The following is a 24926-nucleotide window of genomic DNA, read 5'->3' on the forward strand; positions in this document are numbered from 1 at the left end:
CACTGACATGAGTAACTCTCACAGCTTGGCCTACAGGACATGAGTAACTACACTGACATGAGTAACTCACACAGCTTGGCCTACAGGACATGAGTAACTACACTGACATGAGTAACTCACACAGCTTGGCCTACAGGACATGAGTAACTACACTGACATGAGTAACTCTCACAGCTTGGCCTACAGGAGATGAGTAACTACACTGACATGAGTAACTACACTGACATGAGTAACTCACACAGCTTGGCCTGCAGAACATGAGTAACTTCAGGGCGTGAGTGACTACAGGACATGAGTAACTACAGGACATGAGTAATTCTTACTGCTTATTATGATAGCTTGAGTAAAGAGTTAAACCTTTTTTTAGTAGTCATGTTTTTCATAATTTTCCAGGATTGATGGACGTGCTTCAGTCTGTAACCTTTATAAAGTCATATGGGGTGAGAGAAGGGACAGGGAGGCAGAGAGAGAGGGAAACAGAGAGACTTGCGAAGTAGAGAAAGAGAGTGATTTGAGAGAGGGAAAACAGATGGGAAGATTGCATTTTGGAGAGAAACGGAGCGAGAGAGGAGGAGGAGTGCAGGGCAAATCTTTTTTTTGTGTGTCTGGATAGAAGGGAGCCTCTTTATACCCCTCACAGCATGAGCTTGGCCCGGGCTGCGGCCCAGTCTCGTCTGCACAGCAGGGGCCTTTCCTGAGCAGGCTGCCCAGGGGAGGGGCACCTGCTCCAGGCCTAAACACTGACTGAGAGAAGGGTCTGGAGGGTGGGGCGGAGGGGCGAGGGGATGGAAAGACACTCAACAGTTCCAGGAAATAGACGTGCTGGATTTATGAAACTCTCAGGTAACAGAGCGACGCTCCTGAAAGAAAATATTTGTCTTCTTGCTCTCCCTGCGGACGAGAGGATAGGATGAAGACACCCGTCTCTGGTGTGAAATAAGAAGTTTCTGTGGAGAGCAGGAGGCAGAAGTTATGGTTGGACCCGACCTGCAGGAGCTAGTTACTACCAACACAAACCCACAGTTTATGGATTGGCTAAGCCTCCGACTGAGGCAATATTTTCCGCCGGTTTGGTTGGGTTGAATAAACACAACGTGTTTGAAGTTTATCAAACACTCAGTCATCCCAGCAGACGTGGGGGATAACTTGATCATCTGATATATGGAGTATGAGAATACACTGACACCCAAGGCCTGTCCAATATGCCTGAGACGGGCAATATTCAACGACCAACTCCACTGCCAGTACTGTCAAATCCCCAATGGCGAAAATGGAGTGAAATGTCTGTTTTGGATGAGCTTCAGTTTAACCCTCCATTTCTGATATTTTGCTGTAAGTTTGGGATCCGTGGAGCACATTCCCACATGAACCCTACATTCGTCCCAAGAGCATGCCAGTATGTTTTTCTTTATACAGCGTCTCTGTCTGTCAAATATGCTGTATCTCTACTGTAACGTCTAGTCCGAGAGCCCAGTTGGACTAAGAAGGTCTCCGAGACCGACTACTTGTCTGTGACATTAAGGGTCTCAAGGTGGATGGCTATTGCATTGACTTCACACGGAGTGACTGCACAGGGCGCTGGGTAATAACTGCGGTGGGAACGTCACGTTCTGAGGTAACCCAGGTAAATGGAAACACATGGTGGAAAAACCCGAGACTTCAGGAGAGGCTCCCAACCATACAGACAGAACGGCCAGGACGCACATTCAGATGGCTAGAACAGTTCTGAAGTCCACAACAATTTCCACAGTTCACCCATATCGCCATGAAAGTGAATGCGTAATTTGTTGACTTATCGTGGATAGCGATCTGTCAAAACAAACTTTAATTGGTTTGGGATGTCTCCAGAGGGTGTTGTTGTTGTGTATGTTGATAAAAATACAATGGAAAAGGGTGTTTGCCCATCAGCCAACCAATCCAACGAGCTACTGCTCACCAATGTTTCTCATCATCAGTGTTTTAGGGGTCAGGTGTTACCAATATGTCTCTTAGTTACAGGACTTACCAGCCCCCTCCTTACCCCCTGTGTAGGTCCACTCTCTCTGCGGATTTGAGATTCCCTTCACTAAGTTACATTTAGGCCTTTCTGAATAGTAACAAGAGAACTTTTAGGGACTGTATGTTATTTATAATGAATGACAACTGGAGAAAATCGGACCTGAAAATGGATGGCCCTCCCTGAACAACTTTTACCCGACCCTCCCTGAACAGCTTTTACCCGACCCTCCCTGAACAACTTTTACCCGACCCTCCCTGAACAACTTTTACCCGACCCTCCCTGAACAACTTTTACCCGACCCTCCCTGAACGACTTTTACCCGACCCTCCCTGAACGACTTTTACCCGACCCTCCCTGAACAGCTTTTACCCGACCCTCCCTGAACAACTTTTACCCGACCCTCCCTGAACAGCTTTTACCCGACCCTCCCTGAACGACTTTTACCCGACCCTCCCTGAACAACTTTTACCTGACCCTCCCTGAACAACTTTTACCTGACCCTCCCTGAACAACTTTTACCTGACCCTCCCTGAACAACTTTTACCTGACCCTCCCTGAACAACTTTTACCTGACCCTCCCTGAACAACTTTTACCCGACCCTCCCTGAACAACTTTTACCCGATACTCCCTGAACAACTTTTACCCGACCCTCCCTGAACAGCTTTTACCCGACCCTCCCTGAACGACTTTTACCCGACCCTCCCTGAACAACTTTTACCCGACCCTCCCTGAACAACTTTTACCTGACCCTCCCTGAACAACTTTTACCCGACCCTCCCCTAACAATTAAAACAAAGTGGATAGCAGAGAACATGCCTATTGTTTACCCTCCTAGGACAGACCAGAGCCTTAGATGCAGTTTTAGAAACGTTTTTTTCTTTTGTAAGCATTACATGGCAAAGTGCCAGAAAGTTGTGATTCGCAGACCACCGATGACAAGGGTAGGGGTGAAAAGATCTCCATTCTAATAAAAGCACGGCATGAATCTATCATCTTCTTTGCGGTCTGAGAAACTAGACTTTAAAAAAGAGGATAGTCTAAGTCTGGAACAGTGCTAAAGTTGTCCATCAACTGTAAACATGGAGCTGAACAGAACCAGTTACATCTGAAGTATCTGATCATACATGAATTCAAGAAAACGTCATTTGTTTTTTAACACAGCAGCCGCCCGCATATTATCAGGTAGGCCTACAGTATATGCACTTGTAAATTTACAAATGTATTCTATTTTATTCCATGATATTGTTATCACAAAATAGATTTGTGTTTACTGTGATTAGGGCATAAGAGCATTTGTTAGGTTAAATTAACTAGGCATGCATGGCTCACCGCATGATTCTCAAACCAAAGACTGGCCAAACTCATGTTTCTAAAAGTGAATTCAAAGGCATTGTAGAATGACTCTATAGCCTAATAAGACATTTTTCATTTCATTATTATTTAACTCTAAGTAAAAAATAAAGTAATTGTTTATAGCCTAAATGCAAAATGTATAGGCCTGTTGTTAAAGTCCTGTTGTTGAAATGCTGAGCTCTCCTGCCAGCCTGTAGCATGTCACAAATGCTTCACAATTGATTTCTTAAATGGTGGCATTAGCTATATCACTGGACAATATTTTCATACACATCATTGCCTTTTATAGAATTCTGTTGGCTGGGATTCTCTGACTGCCAAAAGGGCCCAACATTGGCTGCTATTTGTATGTAAAACAGTTCTCCAGAAACTCCCTAGCTACCTCACTTCTTAATTGGAAATCAAGCCACCAGACTTGCTCTCGAGACTGAATAGTTCTAGAGGTTCCTCTGGTCTCCACAGAGTTGGGGAAGATTGCCTTTAGTTATTGTGCCCGTAGTGCATGGAACGACATGCAGCACACTTTGAGGCTTGACTCTGTGGTCTCGAAGGGTCAGGTTGGGACTTTCATGAGGAATGTGGTGAAGGAGAAATGCACTTGTTTTGATTGATGTGTCATTTTATCTGCTGCTTTTGAATTTGATTGGTTGAAATGTGAAATTGTAAATTGATTGTGTTGTTTTGATTCTGATTATGTTGATTTATTGTTCCCAGGGCAACCTTCAAAATGAGGTTAAATGAAGGTCAAATAAATAAAAATAATATAGCCTAAATTATTATTTTTCTTTCTTAGGCTACCCAGCTTGCTCCTGACTGATTTAGAGTTAGTGTATTGTTTTATAGCCTGTTGACATTTTAGACGTCAATTGATAGTGACAGAATTACACATTACTTCAAAGTAACATTTTTGTCTCCTCTGCAATAGGTTGTAGTGCATCCTCTGAATGTCGTAGAGTCAAACCAAAGATGTCCCATATGCATCATAGTCACGACTTTCCCGGGCATTTTACAGTTTGTTTAAAGCATAAAGTATTGCAAACTAAAGTGTAGTTATAGATCGCTGTATATAATAAGGTCCACAAAAGCTAACAAGAGGTAGGCCTATTCTTTAGCTATTTTCTTTAAAACTTCTTCGGGATCGGTGTCCCGTCCACGGAACGGTTGAGCTAACGTAGGCTAATGCGATTAGCATGAGGTTGTACTTAACAAGAACATTTCCCAGGACATAGACATATCTGATATTGTCAGAAAGCTTAAATTCTTCTTAATCTAACGGGCACTGTCCAATTTACAGTAGCTATTACAGTAAAAGAACACCATGCTATTGTTTGTGGAGAGTGCACAATTTTGAACATAAAGTTATTAATAAACAAATTAGGCACATTTGGGCAGTCTTGACCCAACATTTTGAACAGAAATGCAATGGTTCATTGGATCAGTCTAAAACGTTGCACATACACTGCTGCCATCTAGTGACAAATCTAAATTGCACCTGGGCTGGAATAATACATTATGGCCTTTCTCTTGCATTTCAAAGATGATGGTACAAAAAAAATACAAAAGAGCAGTTGTCTTTTGTATTATCTTTTACCAGATCTATTGTGGTATACTCCTACATTCCTTTCACATTTCCACAAACTTCAAAGTGTTTCCTTTCAAATGGTACCAAAAATATGCATGTCCTTGCTACAGGCAGTTAGATTTGGGTAAGTCATTTTAGGCGAAAATTTAAAAAAAAAGGGGTGGATCCTTTAACAAAAGTCACAATACCCTCACATACCCCCTCAACTCGAGCACTGGTTTTAACTTAACACATCAAGTCCTTTATTGACACTGAGCTATTTAAGGAGTGCATGGTGACTGAAGGAATTGGCTGATAAAATCAATGGATTGTAGACTAATTTTGTCTATCAAACAGGTAGACATACCTCTTATTTCTTGAATAGGAAGAATTGGGCTCCAACACAAAGCCCTCTTGTTGTTAGTAGCCTAAAGTCAAATTAAAATCAACACTGTTTAAATTAATTAGGCCTTCTCGAATTAGCATTTCAGCACCCATGCACTGTCCATGCTGCCGCTTCATAGTAATGTAAAGTTATGTAAATTAGTCAAATCTGGCTTATTGTGAGGTCAATAGCTCTGACAAATAGCTTCACTATGGGCAACAAAATATTTTTAATTTAAAATTTTCATTAAAAATAAATTATAGGTGTAGCAAGCTTAACTCCAGTCCTCCTTCTCGTCTTCGCGCTCTCCCTCCTATACGGAACAGAACATCAGTAGGCCTAGACTGTGCGCACAGATATTGCATTTTTATTTTATTTTTACAAATATTTTTTTTTCCTGGAAGAAGCCTTTGACTCGCCTTCTGAAGTGCCACTGTACACATCACAGCCATTGGTTAGACAGCACAAAAGGCTTTATGTCTACATCAGTAAGAGCAGGGCAGACCAGGGCTCATGATTGGGAAAGCCTATCCATTGCTGTGTGTAATACAGTATAGCCTAGTTTTGCACCATCCCAGCAGCACAAAACACGGGAAGGAAGTAGATTTAGAAAATGCCTTCAGAAAGTATTCACACCCCTGGACGTTTCTACATGTTGTGTTACAGCCTGTATTAAAAAATACCCTATAATGTCAAAGTGGAATTATATTTTCTAAATGTTTACAAATGAATTAAAATAAAAAGCTGACATGTCATTAAGTTTTCAACCCCTTTGTTATGGCAAGCCTAAATAAGTTCAGGAGTAAAAATGTGCTTAACAAGTCACATAATAAGTTGCATGGAATAATTGTGTTTGACATGATTTTTGAATGACTACCTCATCTCTGTACCCCACACATACAATTATCTGTAAGGACCCTCAGTCGAGCAGTGAATTTCAAACACAGATTCAACCACAAAGACCAGGGAGGTTTTCCAATGCCTCACAAAGAAGGGCACCTATTGGTAGATGGGTATAAAAAAACACACAAAAAAACAGACATTGAATAGTCCTTTAAGCATGGTGAAGTTATTCATTACAGTTTGGATGGTGTATCAATACACCCAATCACTACAAAGATACAGGTATCCTTCCTAACTCAGTTGCCAGAGAGGAAGGAAACCTCTCAGGGATTTCACCATAAGGCCAATGGTGATTTTTAAAACAGTTGCAGAGTTTAATGGCTGTGATAGGAGAAAACTGAGGAAGGATCAACAACATTGTAGTTATTCCACAAATCTAATCTAAATGACAGAGTGAAAAGAAGGAAGCCTGTACAGAATAAAAATATTACAAAACATGCATCCTGTTTGCAACAAGGCACTAAAGGAATACCGCTAAAAATGTGGCTAAGCAATTCACTTTTTGTCCAGAAGGCAAAGTGTTACGTGTGGGGCAAATCTAATACAACACATTACAGAGTACCACTCTCCATATCTTCAAGCTGCATCATGTTAATAAATATCAAAGATTCAAACCATCTGCCTCCCATGTCTACATCTGGGTCTCTATCCTTGTGCCCTTATAGTGGAAAGCAGTCTGAACCAGGTTTTACATTTAGCCTGTGCTTAGCTCTATTCTGTACATTTTGTGTCCTGAAAAACTTGTCATTCCTTAATGGATTACAAGCATTATCTTAATCAATCCAAAAGGGGAAGGCAAGAGAATGGTCGTGGACAGGCAAAAGGTCAAGCCAGGAGTCCAGGAGGTACAGAGTGGCAGGCAGGCTCGAGGTCAGGCAGGCTCGAGGTCAGGCAGGCTCGAGGTTAGGCAGGCTCGAGGTCAGGCAGGCTCGAGGTCAGGCAGGCGGGTATGGAATCCAGAAAACAGACAAGGGTCAAAACCAGGAGGACTAGCAAAAAGAGAATAGAAGCAGGAGTACGGGAAAACACACTGGTTGACTTGAAAGACATACAAGACGAACTAGCACAGAGAGACGGGAAACACAGGGATAAATACACCAGGGAAAATAAGTGATACCTGCAGGGGGTGGAGACAATCACAAGGACAGGTGAAACAGATCAGGGTGTGACACACCCTGGAAATGAATTCACCTTTCAGCAGGACAATAACCTAAAACACAAGGCCAAATCTACCCTGGAGTTGCTTACCAAGCAGACGGAATGTTTCTCAGTGACTGATTTATAGTTTTGACTTAAATCTACTTGAACATCTATGGCAAGACTTGAAAATGGTTGTCTCACGATGATCAACAACCAATTTGACAGAGCTTGAAGAATATTGAAAAGAATAATGGGCAAATGTTGTACAATCCAGGAATGCAAAGCTCTTAGAGACTTACCCAGTTAGACTCACAGCTGTAATCACTGACAAACGTTCTTCTACAAAGTATTTTCTCAGGAGTGTGAATACTTATCTAAATGAGATTTCTGTATTTCATTTTCAATAAATTAGCAAAAATGTCTAAAAACATGTTTTCACTTTGTCAAAATTAGGCATTGTGTGTAGATGGGTGAATGAAAACAATCTATTTAACCCATTTTGAATTCAGGTTGTAACACAACAAAATGTGGAATAAGTCAAGGGGTATGACTACTTTCTGAAGGCACTGTAACTTTGCCCTGTGATTCTCAGAGCATGCTCTTCATATAGCCTATAGTATAGGGTATGGATCATTTGATGGAGAACACACTAGGCAGACTCTATTGCACGCCCAGCAGAGAATCAGGTATGAGGGGCAGCATTGGGCACACATCGAGATATAATAAGCAACTCATTCTCAAACACTGAGCAATATGACATTTAATTGATTACAAATGACATGCCCCTCCCCTGAACTAAATAAAACACATATTAAACCCTCCCCTTGAAAAAGTACAACCATCCCAGATTTTCCTCCGGGTAACAATTGTGTACATTTCAACCACTACCTTAAGTCCTTGAATGCCACATGATTTGAATGGACAGAGGAAAAGCATCATTCATCAGTAATGTAATATTAGACAGGCCTTTTACCTTCTGCAATTAATTTAAAACCCTACTTGATGGATCTGTGTTGACCCTGAACCATTCATCTAAAGGAGAATATCTGAGGGACTGGGATGGATAAAGTGTCCTTCTGTCTCTGTTTCTTTAACTCTGGAGTTAATGGTCACATCATAAAGAAGACAGAACCATAGTATGGTGATATAACTGATATAAATGGATATTTCTATTATATAATAGGATGTTACGACTAAACGTTGTATTGAATCAAATCATGTCAATTATTACATACAGTGCATTCAGAAAGTATTCAGACCCCTTGACTTTTCGACATTTTGTTATGTTACAGCCCTTCTCTAAAATGGATGAAATTTTAAAAAATCCTCTTGAATCTACACACAATACCCCATAACTACAAAGTGAAAACAAGTCAAATGTTTGCAAATGTATTACAAATAAAAAACAAAAGTATTCAGACCCATTGCTATGAGACTCGAAATTGAACTCGGATGCATCCTGTTTCCATTGATCGTCCTTGAGATGTTTCTACAACTTGATTGGAGTCCACCTGTGGTAAATTCAATTGATGGGACATGATTTGGAAAGGCATTCACCTGTCTATATAAGGTCCCACAGTTGACAGTGCATGTCAGAGCAAAATCCAAGCCACGAGGTCGAATGATTTGCCCATAGAGCTCCAAGACAGGATTCTGTCGAGGCACAGATCTGGGGAAGACCAAATGTCTGCAGTGTTGAAGGTCCCCAAGAACACAGTGGCCTCCATCATTCTTAAATGGAACAAGTTTAGAGTAAGCTTAGAGTAGAGCTGGCCGTCTGGCCAAACTGAGCAATCTGGGGAGAAGGGCCTTGGTCAGGGAGGTGACCAAGAACCCAATGGTCACTCTGACAGAGCTCCAGAGTTCCTCTGTGGAGATGGGAGAACCTTCCAGAAGGACAACCATCTCTGCAGCACTCCACCAATCAGGCCTTTATAGTAGAGTGGCCAGAAGGAAGCCACTCCTCAGTAAAAGGCACATGACTGCCCATTTGGAGTTTGCCAAAAAGGTACCTAAAGACTCAGAACATGAGTCACTGGTCTGATGAAACCAATATTGAACTCTTTGGCCTGAATGCTTAGCGTCACATCTGGAGGAAACCTGGCACCATCCCTACGATGAAGCATCGTGGTGGCAGCATCATGCTTTGGGGGTGTTTTTCAGTGGCAGGGACTGGGAGACTAGTCAGGATCGAGGGAAATATGAACAGAGCAAAGTACAGAGAGATCCTTGGTGAAAACCTGCTCCAGAGCACTCAGGACCTCAGACTGGGGCGAAGGTTCACCTTCCAACAGGACAGCGACCCTAAGCACACAGCCAAGAAAACGCCGGAGTGGCTTTGGGTCAAGTCTCTGAATGTCCTTGAGTGGCCCAGCCAGAGACCGGACTTGAACCCGATCCAACATCTCTGGAGAGACCTGACAATAGCTGTGCAGCGACGCTCCTCATCCAACCTGACAGAGCTTGAGAGGATCTGCAGAAAATAATGTAAGAAACTATCAAAATAAAGGTGTACCAAGCTTTTAGCGTCATACCCAAGAAGACTCAAGGCTGTAATCTCTTCCAAAGGTGCTTCAACAAGTACTGAGTAAAGAGTCTGAATACTTATGTAAATGTAATTTTTTAAAATTTTTTATAAATTGGCAAAAATGTATAAAAAAATGGGGTATTGTGTGTAGATTGAAGATTTTTACATTTATCAATTTTAGAATAAGGCTATAACGTAATAAAATGTGTAAAAAGTCAAGGGGTCTGAATACTTTCCGAATGCACTGTATACACTGCTCAAAAAAACACTTAAACAACACAATGTAACTCCAAGTCAATCACACTTCTGTGAAATCAAACTGTCCACTTAGGAAGCAACACTGATTGACAATAAATTTCACATGCTGTTGTGCAAATGGAATAGACAACAGGTGGAAATTATAGGCAATTAGCAAGACAGCCCCAATAAAGGAGTGGTTCTGCAGGTGGTGACCACAGACCACTTCTCAGTTCCTATGCTTCCTGGCTGATGTTTTGGTCACTTTTGAATGCTGGCGGTGCTTTCACTCTAGTGGTAGCATGAGACGGAGTCTACAACCCACACAAGTGGCTCAGGTAGTGCAGCTCATCCAGGATGGCACATCAATGCGAGCTGTGGCAAGAAGGTTTGTTGTGTCTGTCAACGTAGTGTCCAGAGCATGGAGGCGCTACCAGGAGACAGACCAGTACATCAGGAGACGTGGAGGAGGCCGTACGAGGGCAACAACCCAGCAGCAGGACCGCTACCTCCGCCTTTGTGCAAGGAGGAGCAGGAGGAGCACTGCCAGAGCCCTGCAAAATGACCTCCAGCAGGCCACAAATGTGCATGTGTCTGCTCAAACGGTCAGATACAGACTCCATGAGGGTTGTGCTTACTGCCCAACACCGTGCAGGACGTTTGACATATCCCTCCCACCACCCAACCCCCTATCCCTCCCACCACCCAACCCCCTATCCCTCCCACCACCCAACCCCCTATCCCTCCCACCACCCAGCCCCCTATCCCTCCCACCACCCAGCCCCCTATCCCTCCCACCACCCAACCCCCTATCCCTCCCACCACCCAACCCCCTATCCCTCCCACCATCCAACCCCCTATCCCTCCCACCACCCAGCCCCCTATCCCTCCCACCACCCAGCCCCCTATCCCTCCCACCACCCAACCCCCTATCCCTCCACCACCCAACCCCCTATCCCTCCCGCCACCCAGCCCCCTATCCCTCCCACCACCCAACCCCCTATCCCTCCCACCCCTATCCCTCCCACCACCCAGCCCCCTATCCCTCCCAATACCCAACCCCCTATCCCTCCCACCACCCAACCCCCTAACCCCCTATCCCACCCACCACCCAGCCCTTAACCCTCCACCACCCAGCCCCTATCCCTCCCACCACCCAGCCCCTATCCCTCCCACCACCCAGCCCCTATTCCTCCCACCACCCAACCCCCTATCCCTGCCACCACCCAGACCCTAACCCTCCCACCACCCAGCCCCTATCCCTCCCACCACCCACCACCCAACCCCCTACCCCTATCACCACCCAGACCCTAACCCTCCCACCACCCAGCCCCTATCCCTCCCACCACCCACCACCCAACCCCCTACCCCTCCTACCACCCAGACCCTAACCCTCCCACCACCCAGCCCCTATCCCCCCACCCAGCCCCTTATCCCCCCCAACCTCACTCCTCTCTGTCAAACAACAATATTTGCTCATCTGCATCAAAGAGCCACAGGGTTTTGTTGGGTGTACAGTACAGTCAGTGTTTGAGTCAGACACAGACAGACACGCCGTTGCTACAAGGAGACACAGAGAGAGACTGCCCAACGAACACACACAGGGAAGGGGAAGACCTGAGAGACTCACAGACACGCTGACACAGACACACAAATACAAGTATGAGTGCAAACTCAAATCCAGGGATTTTTCCACTCAGCACTTTCTTCTTGGCCTTTCCTTCTCTGCTTTTTTCTCTCTTTTTCTGTCAATCCTTCTTCTCGCCTTCTGTCCCCCTCCTTCCCTCTACATCTCTTTGCTCACTCTCTCTGGCCATCCCTCTTTTTCTCACTGTCTCTCTCTCTCTGGCCATCCCTCTTTTTCTCACTGTCTCTCTCTCTCTGGCCACCCCTCTTTTTCTCACTGTCTCTCTCTCTCTCTGGCCATCCCTCTTTTTCTCACTGTCTCTCTCTCTCTGGCCATCCCTCTTTTTCTCACTGTCTCTCTCTCTCTCTGGCCATCCCTCTTTCTCTCACTGTCTCTCGCTCTCTGGCCATCCCTCTTTTTCTCACTGTCTCTCTCTCTCTCTGGCCATCCCTCTTTTTCTCACTGTCTCTCTCTCTCTCTCTGGCCATCCCTCTTTTTCTCACTGTCTCTCTCTCTCTGGCCATCCCTCTTTTTCTCACTGTCTCTCTCTCTCTCTGGCCATCCCTCTTTCTCTCACTGTCTCTCGCTCTCTGGCCATCCCTCTTTTTCTCACTCTCTCTCTCTCTCTCTGGCCATCCCTCTTTTTCTCACTGTCTCTCTCTCTCTCTCTGGCCATCCCTCTTTTTCTCACTGTCTCTCTCTCTCTGGCCACCCCTCTTTTTCTCACTGTCTCTCTCTCTCTCTCTGGCCATCCCTCTTTTTCTCACTGTCTCTCTCTCTGGCCATCCCTCTTTTTCTCACTGTCTCTCTCTCTCTGGCCATCCCTCTTTTTCTCACTGTCTCTCTCTCTCTCTCTCTGGCCATCCCTCTTTTTCTCACTGTCTCTCTCTCTCTCTCTCTGGCCATCCCTCTTTTTCTCACTGTCTCTCTCTCTCTGTCCATCTCTCTTTCTCTCCCCTCGTCTGCTATTGTCATAAATACCATAAAACGGTGGGTATGAGATCTGTATTTTCAGTTATGTTGTGTTCTTTTCTGAGGGGTCAAGAGGAACACATCCTCTCCTCTAGGGAACAAGAAACCCGTGACATAGACTCTAGTATATAAAGCATGTTTTTATTTGATATATTATATCATATTATACACACCAAACTGGATATAAATACAGGCATCATCATCACCATGCAAAGCATTGCAGAGTTCGTTACAAAATAAAAGTCCAAACCCAACATGCAGGTATTGCTAATAAAAAAAGGTCTGACTTTAAGGGTGCATATCAAACGTTAAGGGTCTGTGACACGAGGTCCTCTCTAACCCCTCAAACATCAGTCTCTGTGTCAATAAACAACTTTTTAAAGAAACATCTCCAAATATGTCATGGCCAGTGACAATCAGTTGCTGTTCAAAAGCAAAACCTTTTCTGGCCTTCCAGACTGATAGAAGTGCGTTGTCATTTTACTGTAAATGCACAGTTCCACTAAAGCCCCCTAAATGATAACAGAACACACAAACGCTGCTTCCCTGTTGTCATACTCCACTCATGGCCCGTACACACAAACGCTGCTTCCCTGTTGTCATACTCCACTCATGGCCCGTACACACAAACGCTGCTTCCCTGTTGTCATACTCCACTCATGGCCCGTACACACAAACGCTGCTTCCCTGTTGTCATACTCCACTCATGGCCCGTACACACAAACGCTGCTTCCCTGTTGTCATACTCCACTCATGGCCCGTACACACAAACGCTGCTTCCCTGTTGTCATACTCCACTCATGGCCCGTACACACAAACGCTGCTTCCCTGTTGTCATACTCCACTCATGGCCCGTACACACAAACGCTGCTTCCCTGTTGTCATACTCCACTCATGGCCCGTACACACAAACGCTGCTTCCCTGTTGTCATACTCCACTCATGGCCCGTACACACAAACGCTGCTTCCCTGTTGTCATACTCCACTCATGGCCCGTATGTGGATGTATTTTTGTGAATTCATACAATCAATGAGATATTTCTCAACTTTTGAAGCTTTGGTATTTTCGCTCAGCCCGTCACATTTTTAATCTCCAAATAGGAAGTATGGTCCAGTCACATCCATGCATACAAAGTGCTGTCTTTAATATAGTCCTTATGAAGTAACAATCACACAGTGAAATGCCCTTTGATATTTCAGGGGGAGACGGGGGTGTTTGAATCGGACAGTTTGTAAGCAGCCCCCCACCAGCCCCCAGAGCAGTCTATTATACCGGACTGTCTGTGCTGTCACGAACACTACTGCGGACTGCTCTTGCGGCAGAGCTGATTCGCTGACGTCGGTGTCTGCCTGTTCCTCCGTCGTTTCCCCCCTGTGAGCAGCGTGTAGAAGAATGGGTTCACACAAGAGTTCCCGTACGTCAGCCCTGTTAGGATCCGGTTCACCGTCACCTGGGTACCCACCGGTACTGTCCGCAGCATGTCGGGCCGGTATAGCGGCAGCAGCTGCCACACCCAGAAGGGCAAGAAACAGGCCCAGAAGGCCAGAACTATCCCCAGGATGAGGAGCAGGACCTTGGGCCTAGGGGCCCGCGGAGGGTAGGACGTGCTACCCCCACTACCACTGGCCCAGGGCTGGGTCTGGGACACCCAGTAGAGACGGCCCAGAGTAGCATACAGCGCCCCGATGGCCAGCCCCGGCCCTATCATACTGGTACAGAACAGCACGCTCATATACACTTTGGAGCTCTGCTCGTCCCAGGCAGGGACACACAGCTGTCCGTCGTCTCCGTCCTCCAGGTGGAGGGTGATCATCATGGGCAGGCTGAGGGCCACCGCCAGGCCCCAGGCCAGGGCCACACGGAGCAACCCAGAGGAGGGGGAGGACGAGGTGGCCAGGGGGTTGGCCACAGCCCGATAGCGGTCCAGACTCATGGCGGTGAGGGTGTAGATGGAGGCGTGCAGGGTGATCAGGTCCAGGCTGAAGAGGAGGCGACAGCCCAGCTCCCCAAACGCCCAGTCAGCTGCCAGGCTGTCGTACACAATGAAGGGAGCCGTGAAGAGGTAGAGGAGGTCCGCCAGAGCTAAACTCAGCACCTGGAGATGGAGGGAGGTGGAGGAAGAGGAGGTGGGAGAGGAGGAAGGGGAGAGGGAGGGGGGAGAGGAGGAGAGGCAGGATGGTAACGGTACTCCTCTCCCTCCTAAACAGCAGCTAGAACACCCTCGCCTCCTTCTGCCTCTCCTGCGTCTGATGAGGAGACCCATGGTGTAGAGGTTCCCCCCAATGCCCAGGAGAGCCAGGAGGGACAGGAGGGAGCAGAAGAGAGCGGTTGAGGCCAGGCTGGGGGAAGGAGAGATGTATGGAGAGGCGGAGGGGAAGGAGGAGTTGGGGATGAAGGGGGAGGTGTATAATGGAGAAGGTGAGGGAGGCAGGGAGCTAGAGAAATCCATACTTTTTAGTTGAGACTTCTGAAATGGTGGTGGTGTGGAGGTTAGCTAGGTTTATATAAATGTCAGAGGGAGAGGAACTATTATTTTGATTCCACTTGGCTGGATGGGAGGGTTTTGGTGGTGGACAATGGTAAGAGTGAGGGGGGGTAGACATAGGAGATGGGGAGCATGGTTGAGAAAGGGAAATGGGAGAGGAGAAAGTTATATGTATTAGCATTGAAACACAGAAAATGGCCTTCTGAAAAGCATCTACAGCATTTCATGATTTGACATATGGATGAATGTTCTGTCAATGTATTGTATGTGTGTAGTAGTCCCAGTAACAGAGGCATTTTAGAAAGGCAAAGCCGTTGTATTGGCAAAGCTTCAATTCTAGATACGTTTATGGTGCTTTTTTTCACACTGGCTTTTCTGTGTAGGGGTGTAGAGCCAGTTGTAGATCATACATTTACTGATGAACCCCCTGCACTCATGTTAAGGTCGCACCGCTGGTTGTGGGCAACAATTTCATGGCACGAAACGAAATGTGGAACCGACGCATACAAATGTTCGCCGCGCGCCTCATGAAGCTGACCTTGAGGCAAGTAAGCTGACGCGTTTTTCGGCCCTTTCCAGATTTATGTCAACGTGCACATTTGCGCACCGGGGGCACGAGAATGCAGAGACTCCGGAGTCAAGCTGTCACCACATGTTTAACTTAACAGAACATATTCCTCACCAGTTTATGAAATTCCATCGGCTTGCTACACCGCTGTGGCTGAGGATAGGAAGAGCAAGGCAGGAGACAGAGAGAACCCATGTTGTTGGCAATAAAATATCATGTTTTGTTTGACAATCGGTGATTTATTAGGGCATAAAATGAGGGTTGAAACCCACTGTTTCATTAAACAAAACATTGCGATATCTACATTAGGCTAATTATAATAAGTTAATAATGGTTATAAACACATAAGTATAGACTTGTTTGCAACATGGTTTCTTATAGGCGAATCCAAATAACCTATCCAACCTAACTTATAGCTTTCGGCGTAGTGGTAATTGTAGTGATTGTTATTGTACGCGGTAACGTCAAAGCAGATCGAGGGGTAAAGCTAGAGTGCAGAAAAAAAGCCTATGACACATGTTGGCTCCGCCAGTACCGGGGTTAAGAGCTACTGTTGAACTGTAGAGGGCCTGCCGAACTCCCGCTGTGGCCCATGCCCCACGGGTTTAATGTGCCCCCTAAAATAACATCTCTGTTAATTCTCTAACAAATTGACATTTCATTCAGACTGTTGCATTTTTCCTGGAGGTTTCTTTCCTTAGATTGTTACTTAGATATTTAATATTTTAGCCTAATTTAGCTTTCTAAAAATATTAGGCCAAGGCTACCACATCATAATCTAAAACGGTTAGGCTATGTCTTCTAAATGTAGGTGACAGGTATTGTTTTGTGAAAATATTTGTGCCAGCTCCAAATATAACATTTTGTCAGAGAATATAAATTAGGTTTGAATTTAATAAAAATGTTGACAAACAGGCCTCGGCCTACGGTAAACACAGTGACATAAACATAACTGAAAAGACTGACTGAAGAGTAGAGTAGGCCTAATGATGACTTGTTAATTATTGATAATAATAATTTAGGCTAAATGGTCAGATGAATAGGTAGTGTATCCACCCAGCATTAGACAATTCTTCCACAGAAGTGTATATCCAAGACCAGAGCTCTTTATTACAGACTGCTCTAGTCAAGACCACAAATACACCTTTTTAAAGTAGGCTATATAATCTGTTGAGTTGTCTTTACCTTATTCAATCCAATTCTGGTAGTTGCAAATAACATCATCATCCATTTAATTTGTCTGAATGTCCGATTCAGTTTCCATTCTAAAATCCACAGAGGCCTATAGTTGGTCCAGTTTTTGTCTATAGAAAAAATAGATATCCTCAATTCTTTATTATTCGTTGTCAGACAGGTGATGGTTGTTGGATCTGAAGCTGTTCTTCCTAACTTTGTGCCTCGCTATGCTATGTTTCCTCTCCTCTCCCTCCTCATAGTGTGGCTCTCGCCCCCTCGGCCCAGTCTCTGGTGTGTCTACGAGTCCACGGGAGGGGAAGGAGGAGAAACAGACACGCTCACAGGGTAGAGGGAGAGAATGATAGAGAGAGAGAGAGAGAGGTCTTTCACCCATCACTCATATATTAGTGGAACATAGAGTTCCATACTTTGGCTGAACATTTGTTGTGGTTTGTTTTATTTATTGTATTGGACATCTGGTTATATTAGTCAGTTATTAAAGGTTGTGGTTAAAGTAACTATTATAGCTGTCATTCATGCAGCCTATAATCAAGTCCGTACAGTAAATGGTTATTGTCAAATGGTGAAAGTTTGGACACTCTTCAAGCTTCCCTAATGCATATCTAGATCATATTTATTCTATTCTAAATTGAAATGATGAATAGATTTGGAAATGTAACATTGCTTGCTTGAATGAGTGTGTCTTTCAATACTTTAGGTTCATATGAAGTGTTCTGTATTTACAGCCTCACATAACACTTCATATTATGGTCAACATAACGGGCTCCGTTACACTTGACTTGGGCTTTCTTGTGTTACTATGTGCGTTTTTAGACGAGTTGTATTTGCTGGAAAGAAAAGGTGAGGGTTGAACAGTGTTGTTGCATGATCATTCGTGTGAAAATTCAATATTTTGATATAATAGGTTCAATATTTTTTAGCCAGGTCCAGATAAACGTCTTGGAAAGATTTCCCCACAAAATTCAAGTATTTGACCATAAATGGTATCTCAAAATCAGACTGCAGTACATTGCAGATGCCAATGAGTCAGGGATGTATTACCATGATGTCTAAATGTTAAAAGTTCTCCATAAAGTATATCATTATAGATTTGTATCAGCTGGATGCTTTGGTCTCAGCTGTGATTCCAAGAGGAGGGATAAGTTGGGGATCTGGCATTCGGATGAGATGACTCAGCAAAGAGATTACTGTTGGAGGGTAAAACTAATACAAACCTTTCAATTAAGAGATCAAGAACATCCCTTTTAAAGCCAAATAAATATTTATCTTATGAACCCTTTACTGAAATAAAAAGCTAGTTTATTTTATATAGGATGTTATGTTACTACAAATACTTAAATGTCCCATAGAGCGGCGCACAATTGGCCCTGCGTCGCCTGGGTGAAAGGAGTGTTTGGCCCTGCGTCGCCTGGGTTAAGGGAGTGTTTGGCCCTGCGTCGCCTGGGTTAAGGGAGTGTTTGGCCCTGCGTCGCCTGGGTTAAGGGAGTGTTTGGCCCTGCGTCGCCTGGGTTAAGGGAGTGTTTGGCCCTGCGTCGCCTGGGTTAAGGGAGTGTTTGGCCCTGCGTCGCCTGGGTTAAGGGAGTGTTTGGCCCTGCGTCGCCTGGGTTAAGGGAGTGTTTGGCCCTGCGTCGTCTGGGTTAAGGGAGTGTTTGGCCCTGCGTCGCCTGGGTTAAGGGAGTGTTTGGCCCTGCGTCGCCTGGGTTAAGGGAGTGTTTGGCCCTGCGTCGCCTGGGTTAAGGAAGTGTTTGGCCCTGCGTCGCCTGGGTTAAGGGAGTGTTTGGCCCTGCGTCGCCTGGGTTAAGGTAGTGTTTGGCCCTGCGTCGCCTGGGTTAAGGGAGTGTTTGGCCCTGCGTCGCCTGGGTTAAGGGAGTGTTTGGCCCTGCGTCGCCTGGGTTAAGGGAGTGTTTGGCCCTGCGTCGCCTGGGTTAAGGGAGTGTTTGGCCCTGCGTCGCCTGGGTTAAGGGAGTGTTTGGCCCTGCGTCGCCTGGGTTAAGGGAGTGTTTGGCCCTGCGTCGCCTGGGTTAAGGGAGTGTTTGGCCCTGCGTCGCCTGGGTTAAGGGAGTGTTTGGCCCTGCGTCGCCTGGGTTAAGGGAGTGTTTGGCCCTGCGTCGCCTGGGTTAAGGGAGTGTTGGCCCTGCGTCGCCTGGGTTAAGGGAGTGTTTGGCCGGGGTAGACCTTCATTGTAAATAAGAATTTGTTCTTAACTGACTTGCCTAGTTAAATAAAGGTTAAATCAAATGTTTTTTAAAAATACAGTATCTGGCTCCCTCATAGCCTAGGCCAAGACATACTAATACTATTCACTGTGAATCAGTGAATCACTTTGAAATGAATTATGCAATATTTCTCCTGCCAGTGCAATAAACAGTAGGCTTAATTACTTTATAACAACATGACACAAAAATGAACAACACAAGAACAAAACCAATGGTGAGTACACTAGACTAGAGTACAATACATATTGTACAAACATTGCTGCTATGAATTAACTAAATTGTACATTCTTCATTACAGACATTACGTTACTAGGGTTTACTGAACATGCACCTTCCAGTAAGAGTCACGATGACGCACGATAATAGTCTTTCAGTGAAATGTACGCTCGTGTGTTTCTTTAATTACAAAGTCAATCACTCAATTGGGGCTGAATAAGATAAGGTAAAGAGCGGCAGGCAGCCTAGCGGATAGAGAGTTGTGTGAGTAACGGAAAGGTTGCTGGTTCGAATCACAGTGCCAACAAGGTGGGAAAATTATGTTGATGTGCCCTTCAGCAAGGCACTTAACCCTAATTGCTCCTGTAAGTCGCTCTGGATAATTGCGTCTGTTAAATGATTCAAATGTAAAAATGTAACTTTATCGACCCCAAAAGGAATCAATCCTCAATTGCACCAGCCAATCCAACAGACAGAACTACAATCAGCAACGTTCTGCCGCAACATACTGTAAATTGAATGAGTATCTAGATTACACAAACACACTGGTCTTGATATGCGTGTTAGTTCCAGTATCTTCCAGTAAAAATGTGTGACTCATGAGGCTTTCCAGTGAAACAGACCAGAACAGGACAGGAGGCAGACGGACAGACGTGCTGACACACCAGTGAGACGTCGTTATTTGCTGTCATTTCGGGGAGCGCTGCAATAACTAACGCACTTCAACTACAGCCCAATGTCAATACTACACACACAGATTCTCTCTCTCTCTCTCTCTCTCACACACACACACACACACACACACACACACACACACACACACACACACACACACACACACACACACAGCTTTATATGGTGGTGGGATGTCTGATTTCTGAATTACAGTAAGGCAGCCAGTGCCTCTAACAACATATTTCCATGTCAGAAACAAGTTCAAATAGCAATGATTTTGTCATTAAGCATAGAAGAAACTTCTAACTCACATTCAGGCTTGTGCCCGGGAATTAAAACCACCATCTTGGGTCTGCCAGCACCACTATGCCCCTAGCAACTCAGCCACATTGACCTGGTTGTGTGTGGTACTTATTGAGTATTAACCTGTGCACTGTACGCCTCTTAGCATGATTACTGTATGTGATACCAATGCTGAGGTCTGGTCTTGATGTCCCATACATGTGTTAGCAAGACCGACTGAGACAGGTCGTAAAGACGAGAAGTAGAGAGAGGGAGGGTGCAGGGACATACCTAGCCCCGCAGGGTGTGAGGAATTTGAACAAATACCTGGCACGGGCATGCCAAAGAAGGAGGAGAGGGTTAGGGGGAGAGGGGCTGGGGGGGAGAAGCTGAAGGGAGAGGGGCTAGGGGCGGGAGAAGCTGGAGGGAGAGGGGCTAGTTGGGGGAGAACCTGGAGGGAGAGGGGCTAGGGGCAGGAGAAGTTGGAGGGAGAGGGGTTAGGGGCGGGAGAAGCTGGAGGGAGAGGGGCTAGTTGGGGGAGAACCTGGAGGGAGAGGGGTTAGGGCCAGGAGAAGCTGGAGGGAGAGGGGCTAGGAGGGAGAGGGACTAGGGGCGGGAGAAGCTGGAGGGAGAGGGGCTAGGGGGGGAGAAGCTGGAGGGAGAGGGGCTAGGAGGGAGAGGGACTAGGGGCGGGAGAAGCTGGAGGGAGAGGGGCTAGGGGTGGGAGAAGCTGGAGGGAGAGGGGCTAGGAGGGAGAGGGGCTAGGGACTGGAGAAGCTGGAAGGAGAGGGGCTAGGAGGGAGAGGGGCTAGGGACTGGAGAAGCTGGAGGGAGAGGGGCTAGGAGGGAGAGGGGCTAGGAGTGGGAGAAGCTGGAGGGAGAGGGGCTAGGAGGGAGAGGGGCTAGGGACTGGAGAAGCTGGAAGGAGAGGGGCTAGGAGGGAGAGGGGCTAGGAGTGGGAGAAGCTGGAGGGAGAGGGGCTAGGAGGGAGAGGGGCTAGGGACTGGAGAAGCTGGAAGGAGAGGGGCTAGGAGGGAGAGGGGCTAGGGACTGGAGAAGCTGGAGGGAGAGGGGCTAGGAGGGAGAGGGGCTAGGAGTGGGAGAAGCTGGAGGGAGAGGGGCTAGGAGGGAGAGGGGCTAGGGACTGGAGAAGCTGGAAGGAGAGGGGCTAGGAGGGAGAGGGGCTAGGGGTGGGAGAAGCTGGAGGGAGAGGGGCTAGGAGGGAGAGGGGCTAGGAGTGGGAGAAGCTGGAGGGAGAGGGGCTAGGAGGGAGAGGGGCTAGGGGTGGGAGAAGCTGGAGGGAGAGGGGCTAGGAGGGAGAGGGGCTAGGAGGGAGAGGGGCTAGGGGTGGGAGAAGCTGGAGGGAGAGGGGCTAGGAGGGAGAGGGGCTAGGGGTGGGAGAAGCTGGAGGGAGAGGGGCTAGGAGGGAGAGGGGCTAGGAGGGAGAGGGGCTAGGAGGGAGAGGGGCTAGGGGTGGGAGAAGCTGGAGGGAGAGGGGCTAGGGGTGGGAGAAGCTGGAAGGAGAGGGGCTAGGGACTGGAGAAGCTGGAAGGAGAGGGGCTAGGAGGGAGAGGGGCTAGGGGCGGGAGAAGCTGGAGGGAGAGTGGCTAGGGACTGGAGAAGCTGGAAGGAGAGGGGCTAGGAGGGAGAGGGGCTAGGGACTGGAGAAGCTGGAGGGAGAGGGGCTAGGAGGGAGAGGGGCTAGGGGTGGGAGAAGCTGGAGGGAGAGGGGCTAGGGGTGGGAGAAGCTGGAGGGAGAGGGGCTAGGAGGGAGAGGGGCTAGGGACTGGAGAAGCTGGAGGGAGAGGGGCTAGGAGGGAGAGGGACTAGGGGCGGGAGAAGCTGGAGGGAGAGGGGCTAGGAGGGGTACAGGGACATAGGCTTGCTCCGATACAGACAGAACAATGGATTGAAATAGAGATACAGTGTATATAGACAGGGATGAAGAAAGGTAGAAGGAAAGGCCAAAGACGGGAGAGAGCAGTGAGCTCTGGGTGCTCACTGCTTGGGCTCTCAAGTGGACAGAGATAGAGAGAAAGATAGAGATGAAGGGTTCCATACCCCTTCATCTCTATCTTTCTTTCTATCTCTGTCCACTTGAGAACCCAAGCAGTTAGGTGAGAGAATTTAGAGGTCAATGTTGACTCAGACAAATGAGGAGAAAATTGAGAATGACAAATTGGGGGAAAGAGGGGAGAAATGGAGAGAAGGGGGGATGAGAAGGGAAGTTAATCTGAGATGGTATGCGGCTTGTTTTCTTCTGTGGTACACATCCAGCCCATCGATCTCTGTTCACATGACAGTCCTGTCTGGTGTAATCTCTAATTACATGCACTTGAGCTATGACTGCGGCATCTTAACCTACTCTACAGTTGTTTCAATGAACATTTGAGGGACGAAGAATAACCTCATTCAGAGATGTGACTTCAGAGATGTGTCCAGATCAATTATATAATTTCTTATTTTCTGAACTATTATCTATTTCTTTCATCATTGAAACTGACCCCAAACCAGGGTCTTCATTCTCCTCCTGATCACATCTGTGCTCTATAACGTTACATTTATGTTGTTTTAGAGGTTGTGTCTGGAAGGGACATGGGTCTAGCTGTCGCTGGACATCACATAGAGAACCTGGCTGGTCTAAACCCTTAGATGACAGAGGTAAATTGTAATATGCCAAGGTAGGAACCATATCCTTGAGGCAGCTGTCACAGTGGTACTACGCTGTCATGACCATGATAACAACAACAGACATTATATTTCAGTATTTCATGACAGCCAACAGTCATCCGTATTGCTCTGACGTAAGTCAGGTGTGTGTCTGATGTATGTAATTCATCCGTATTGCTCTGACGTAAGTCAGGTGTGTGTCTGATGTATGTAATTCATCCAGTGTTGTGTAGGCTGATGTAAGTCAGGTGTGTGTCTGATGTATGTAATTCATCCAGTGTTGTGTAGACAGATGTAAGTCAGGTGTGTGTCTGATGTATGTAATTCATCCGTATTGTTCTGATGTAAGTCAGGTGTGTGTCTGATGTATGTAATTCATCCGTATTGTTCTGATGTAAGTCAGGTGTGTGTCTGATGTATGTAATTCATCCAGTGTTGTGTAGGCTGATGTAAGTCAGGTGTGTGTCTGATGTATGTAATTCATCCAGTGTTGTGTAGGCTGATGTAAGTCAGGTGTGTGTCTGATGTATGTAATTCATCCAGTGTTGTGTAGGCTGATGTAAGTCAGGTGTGTGTCTGATGTACGTAATTCATCCAGTGTTGTGTAGGCTGATGTAAGTCAGGTGTGTGTCTGATGTATGTAATTCATCCAGTGTTGTGTAGACAGATGTAAATCAGGTGTGTGTCTGATGTATGTAATTCATCCAGTGTTGTGTAGGCTGATGTAAATCAGGTGTGTGTCTGATGTATGTAATTCATCCGTATTGTTCTGATGTAAGTCAGGTGTGTGTCTGATGTATGTAATTCATCCGTATTGTTCTGATGTAAGTCAGGTGTGTGTCTGATGTACGTAATTCATCCAGTGTTGTGTAGGCTGATGTAAGTCAGGTGTGTGTCTGATGTATGTAATTCATCCGTATTGTTCTGATGTAAGTCAGGTGTGTGTCTGATGTATGTAATTCATCCAGTGTTGTGTAGGCTGATGTAAGTCAGGTGTGTGTCTGATGTATCTAATTCATCCGTATTGTTCTGATGTAAGTCAGGTGTGTGTCTGATGTATGTAATTCATCCGTATTGTTCTGATGTAAGTCAGGTGTGTGTCTGATGTATGTAATTCATCCAGTGTTGTGTAGACAGATGTTAGTCAGGTGTGTGTCTGATGTATGTAATTCATCCAGTGTTGTGTAGGCTGACGTAAGTCAGGTGTGTGTCTGATGTATGTAATTCATCCGTATTGTTCTGATGTAAATCAGGTGTGAAGCCTTCCATGTGACCCACAATCCTTCTGACGTGTCTTTGTAGGCTACTGCTGAGAGTTCCAGAGGTTATGACTATAAAACAGAACTGAGGTTGGAATCACACTCAAACTGGGCTTGGAATCACACTCTCCTTGGAAAAACAGTTTTTATTTTTCTATATATCAGCATCTGTGAGCGGTAGTTACAAGGGATGTAACTTTAGTAGCCTGTCATGACAGAAATGAAATAACACCAAATAATCCCCTCCGGCTTCTCGTGCTGTCCTTCCGCTATACCTTCATTATGTTCATTCATTTATTCCTGTTTCTCAACGACTGACTGACAAATTGCCCACCGGTTGGCCAGCTTCCCATACTAATAATTAAATGGGCGGACATCTTTTCTGCGTGACAAACGGTTGTTTCTTCCGGCTGATTAGCCGCGCTCGCGATGAGTTATTGATCCCTCTCCGCACACAGGCCTATGTAGGACTCTAAACAAGATGTTTCACTTTCACTAATCCACAGAGCAAGAGTTGATTTGGCTTTATTGTGTTGTCATTTACCAGCACAACAGATGCCGATATTGCTTTCAGCGAGACTGGCCTCTGCCAATAGGTCTAGATCTTTATGGCACAGGAAGAGTTACCTCCATATTGGTAGTCCTTTTCCCC

The 24926-nt window shown here is 46.1% G+C and overlaps 1 protein-coding gene across 1 annotated transcript; it reads right to left on the reverse strand.

Moving 5' to 3' along the window:
- Window positions 1-12844: 12844 nt before the first annotated feature.
- On the reverse strand, window positions 12845-17231 carry LOC110536579 (urotensin-2 receptor). Its single transcript, XM_036968264.1, has 2 exons — window positions 16945-17231; window positions 12845-15254 (listed from the first exon to the last, which is right to left on the reverse strand). The coding sequence occupies exon 2, from the start codon at window positions 15153-15155 to the stop codon at window positions 14004-14006; it is 1152 nt and encodes a 383-aa protein (XP_036824159.1). The 5' UTR covers window positions 15156-15254; window positions 16945-17231; the 3' UTR covers window positions 12845-14003.
- Window positions 17232-24926: the final 7695 nt, after the last annotated feature.

Source organism: Oncorhynchus mykiss, chromosome 3 (genome assembly GCF_013265735.2).
Source record: "Oncorhynchus mykiss isolate Arlee chromosome 3, USDA_OmykA_1.1, whole genome shotgun sequence".
NCBI classification, from domain to species: domain Eukaryota; kingdom Metazoa; phylum Chordata; class Actinopteri; order Salmoniformes; family Salmonidae; genus Oncorhynchus; species Oncorhynchus mykiss.

Excerpts from the sequence above, each read along its gene's own strand:
- LOC110536579 (XM_036968264.1), bottom strand. The coding sequence starts at position 15,155 with ATGGATTTCTCTAGCTCCCTGCCTCCCTCACCTTCTCCATTATACACC.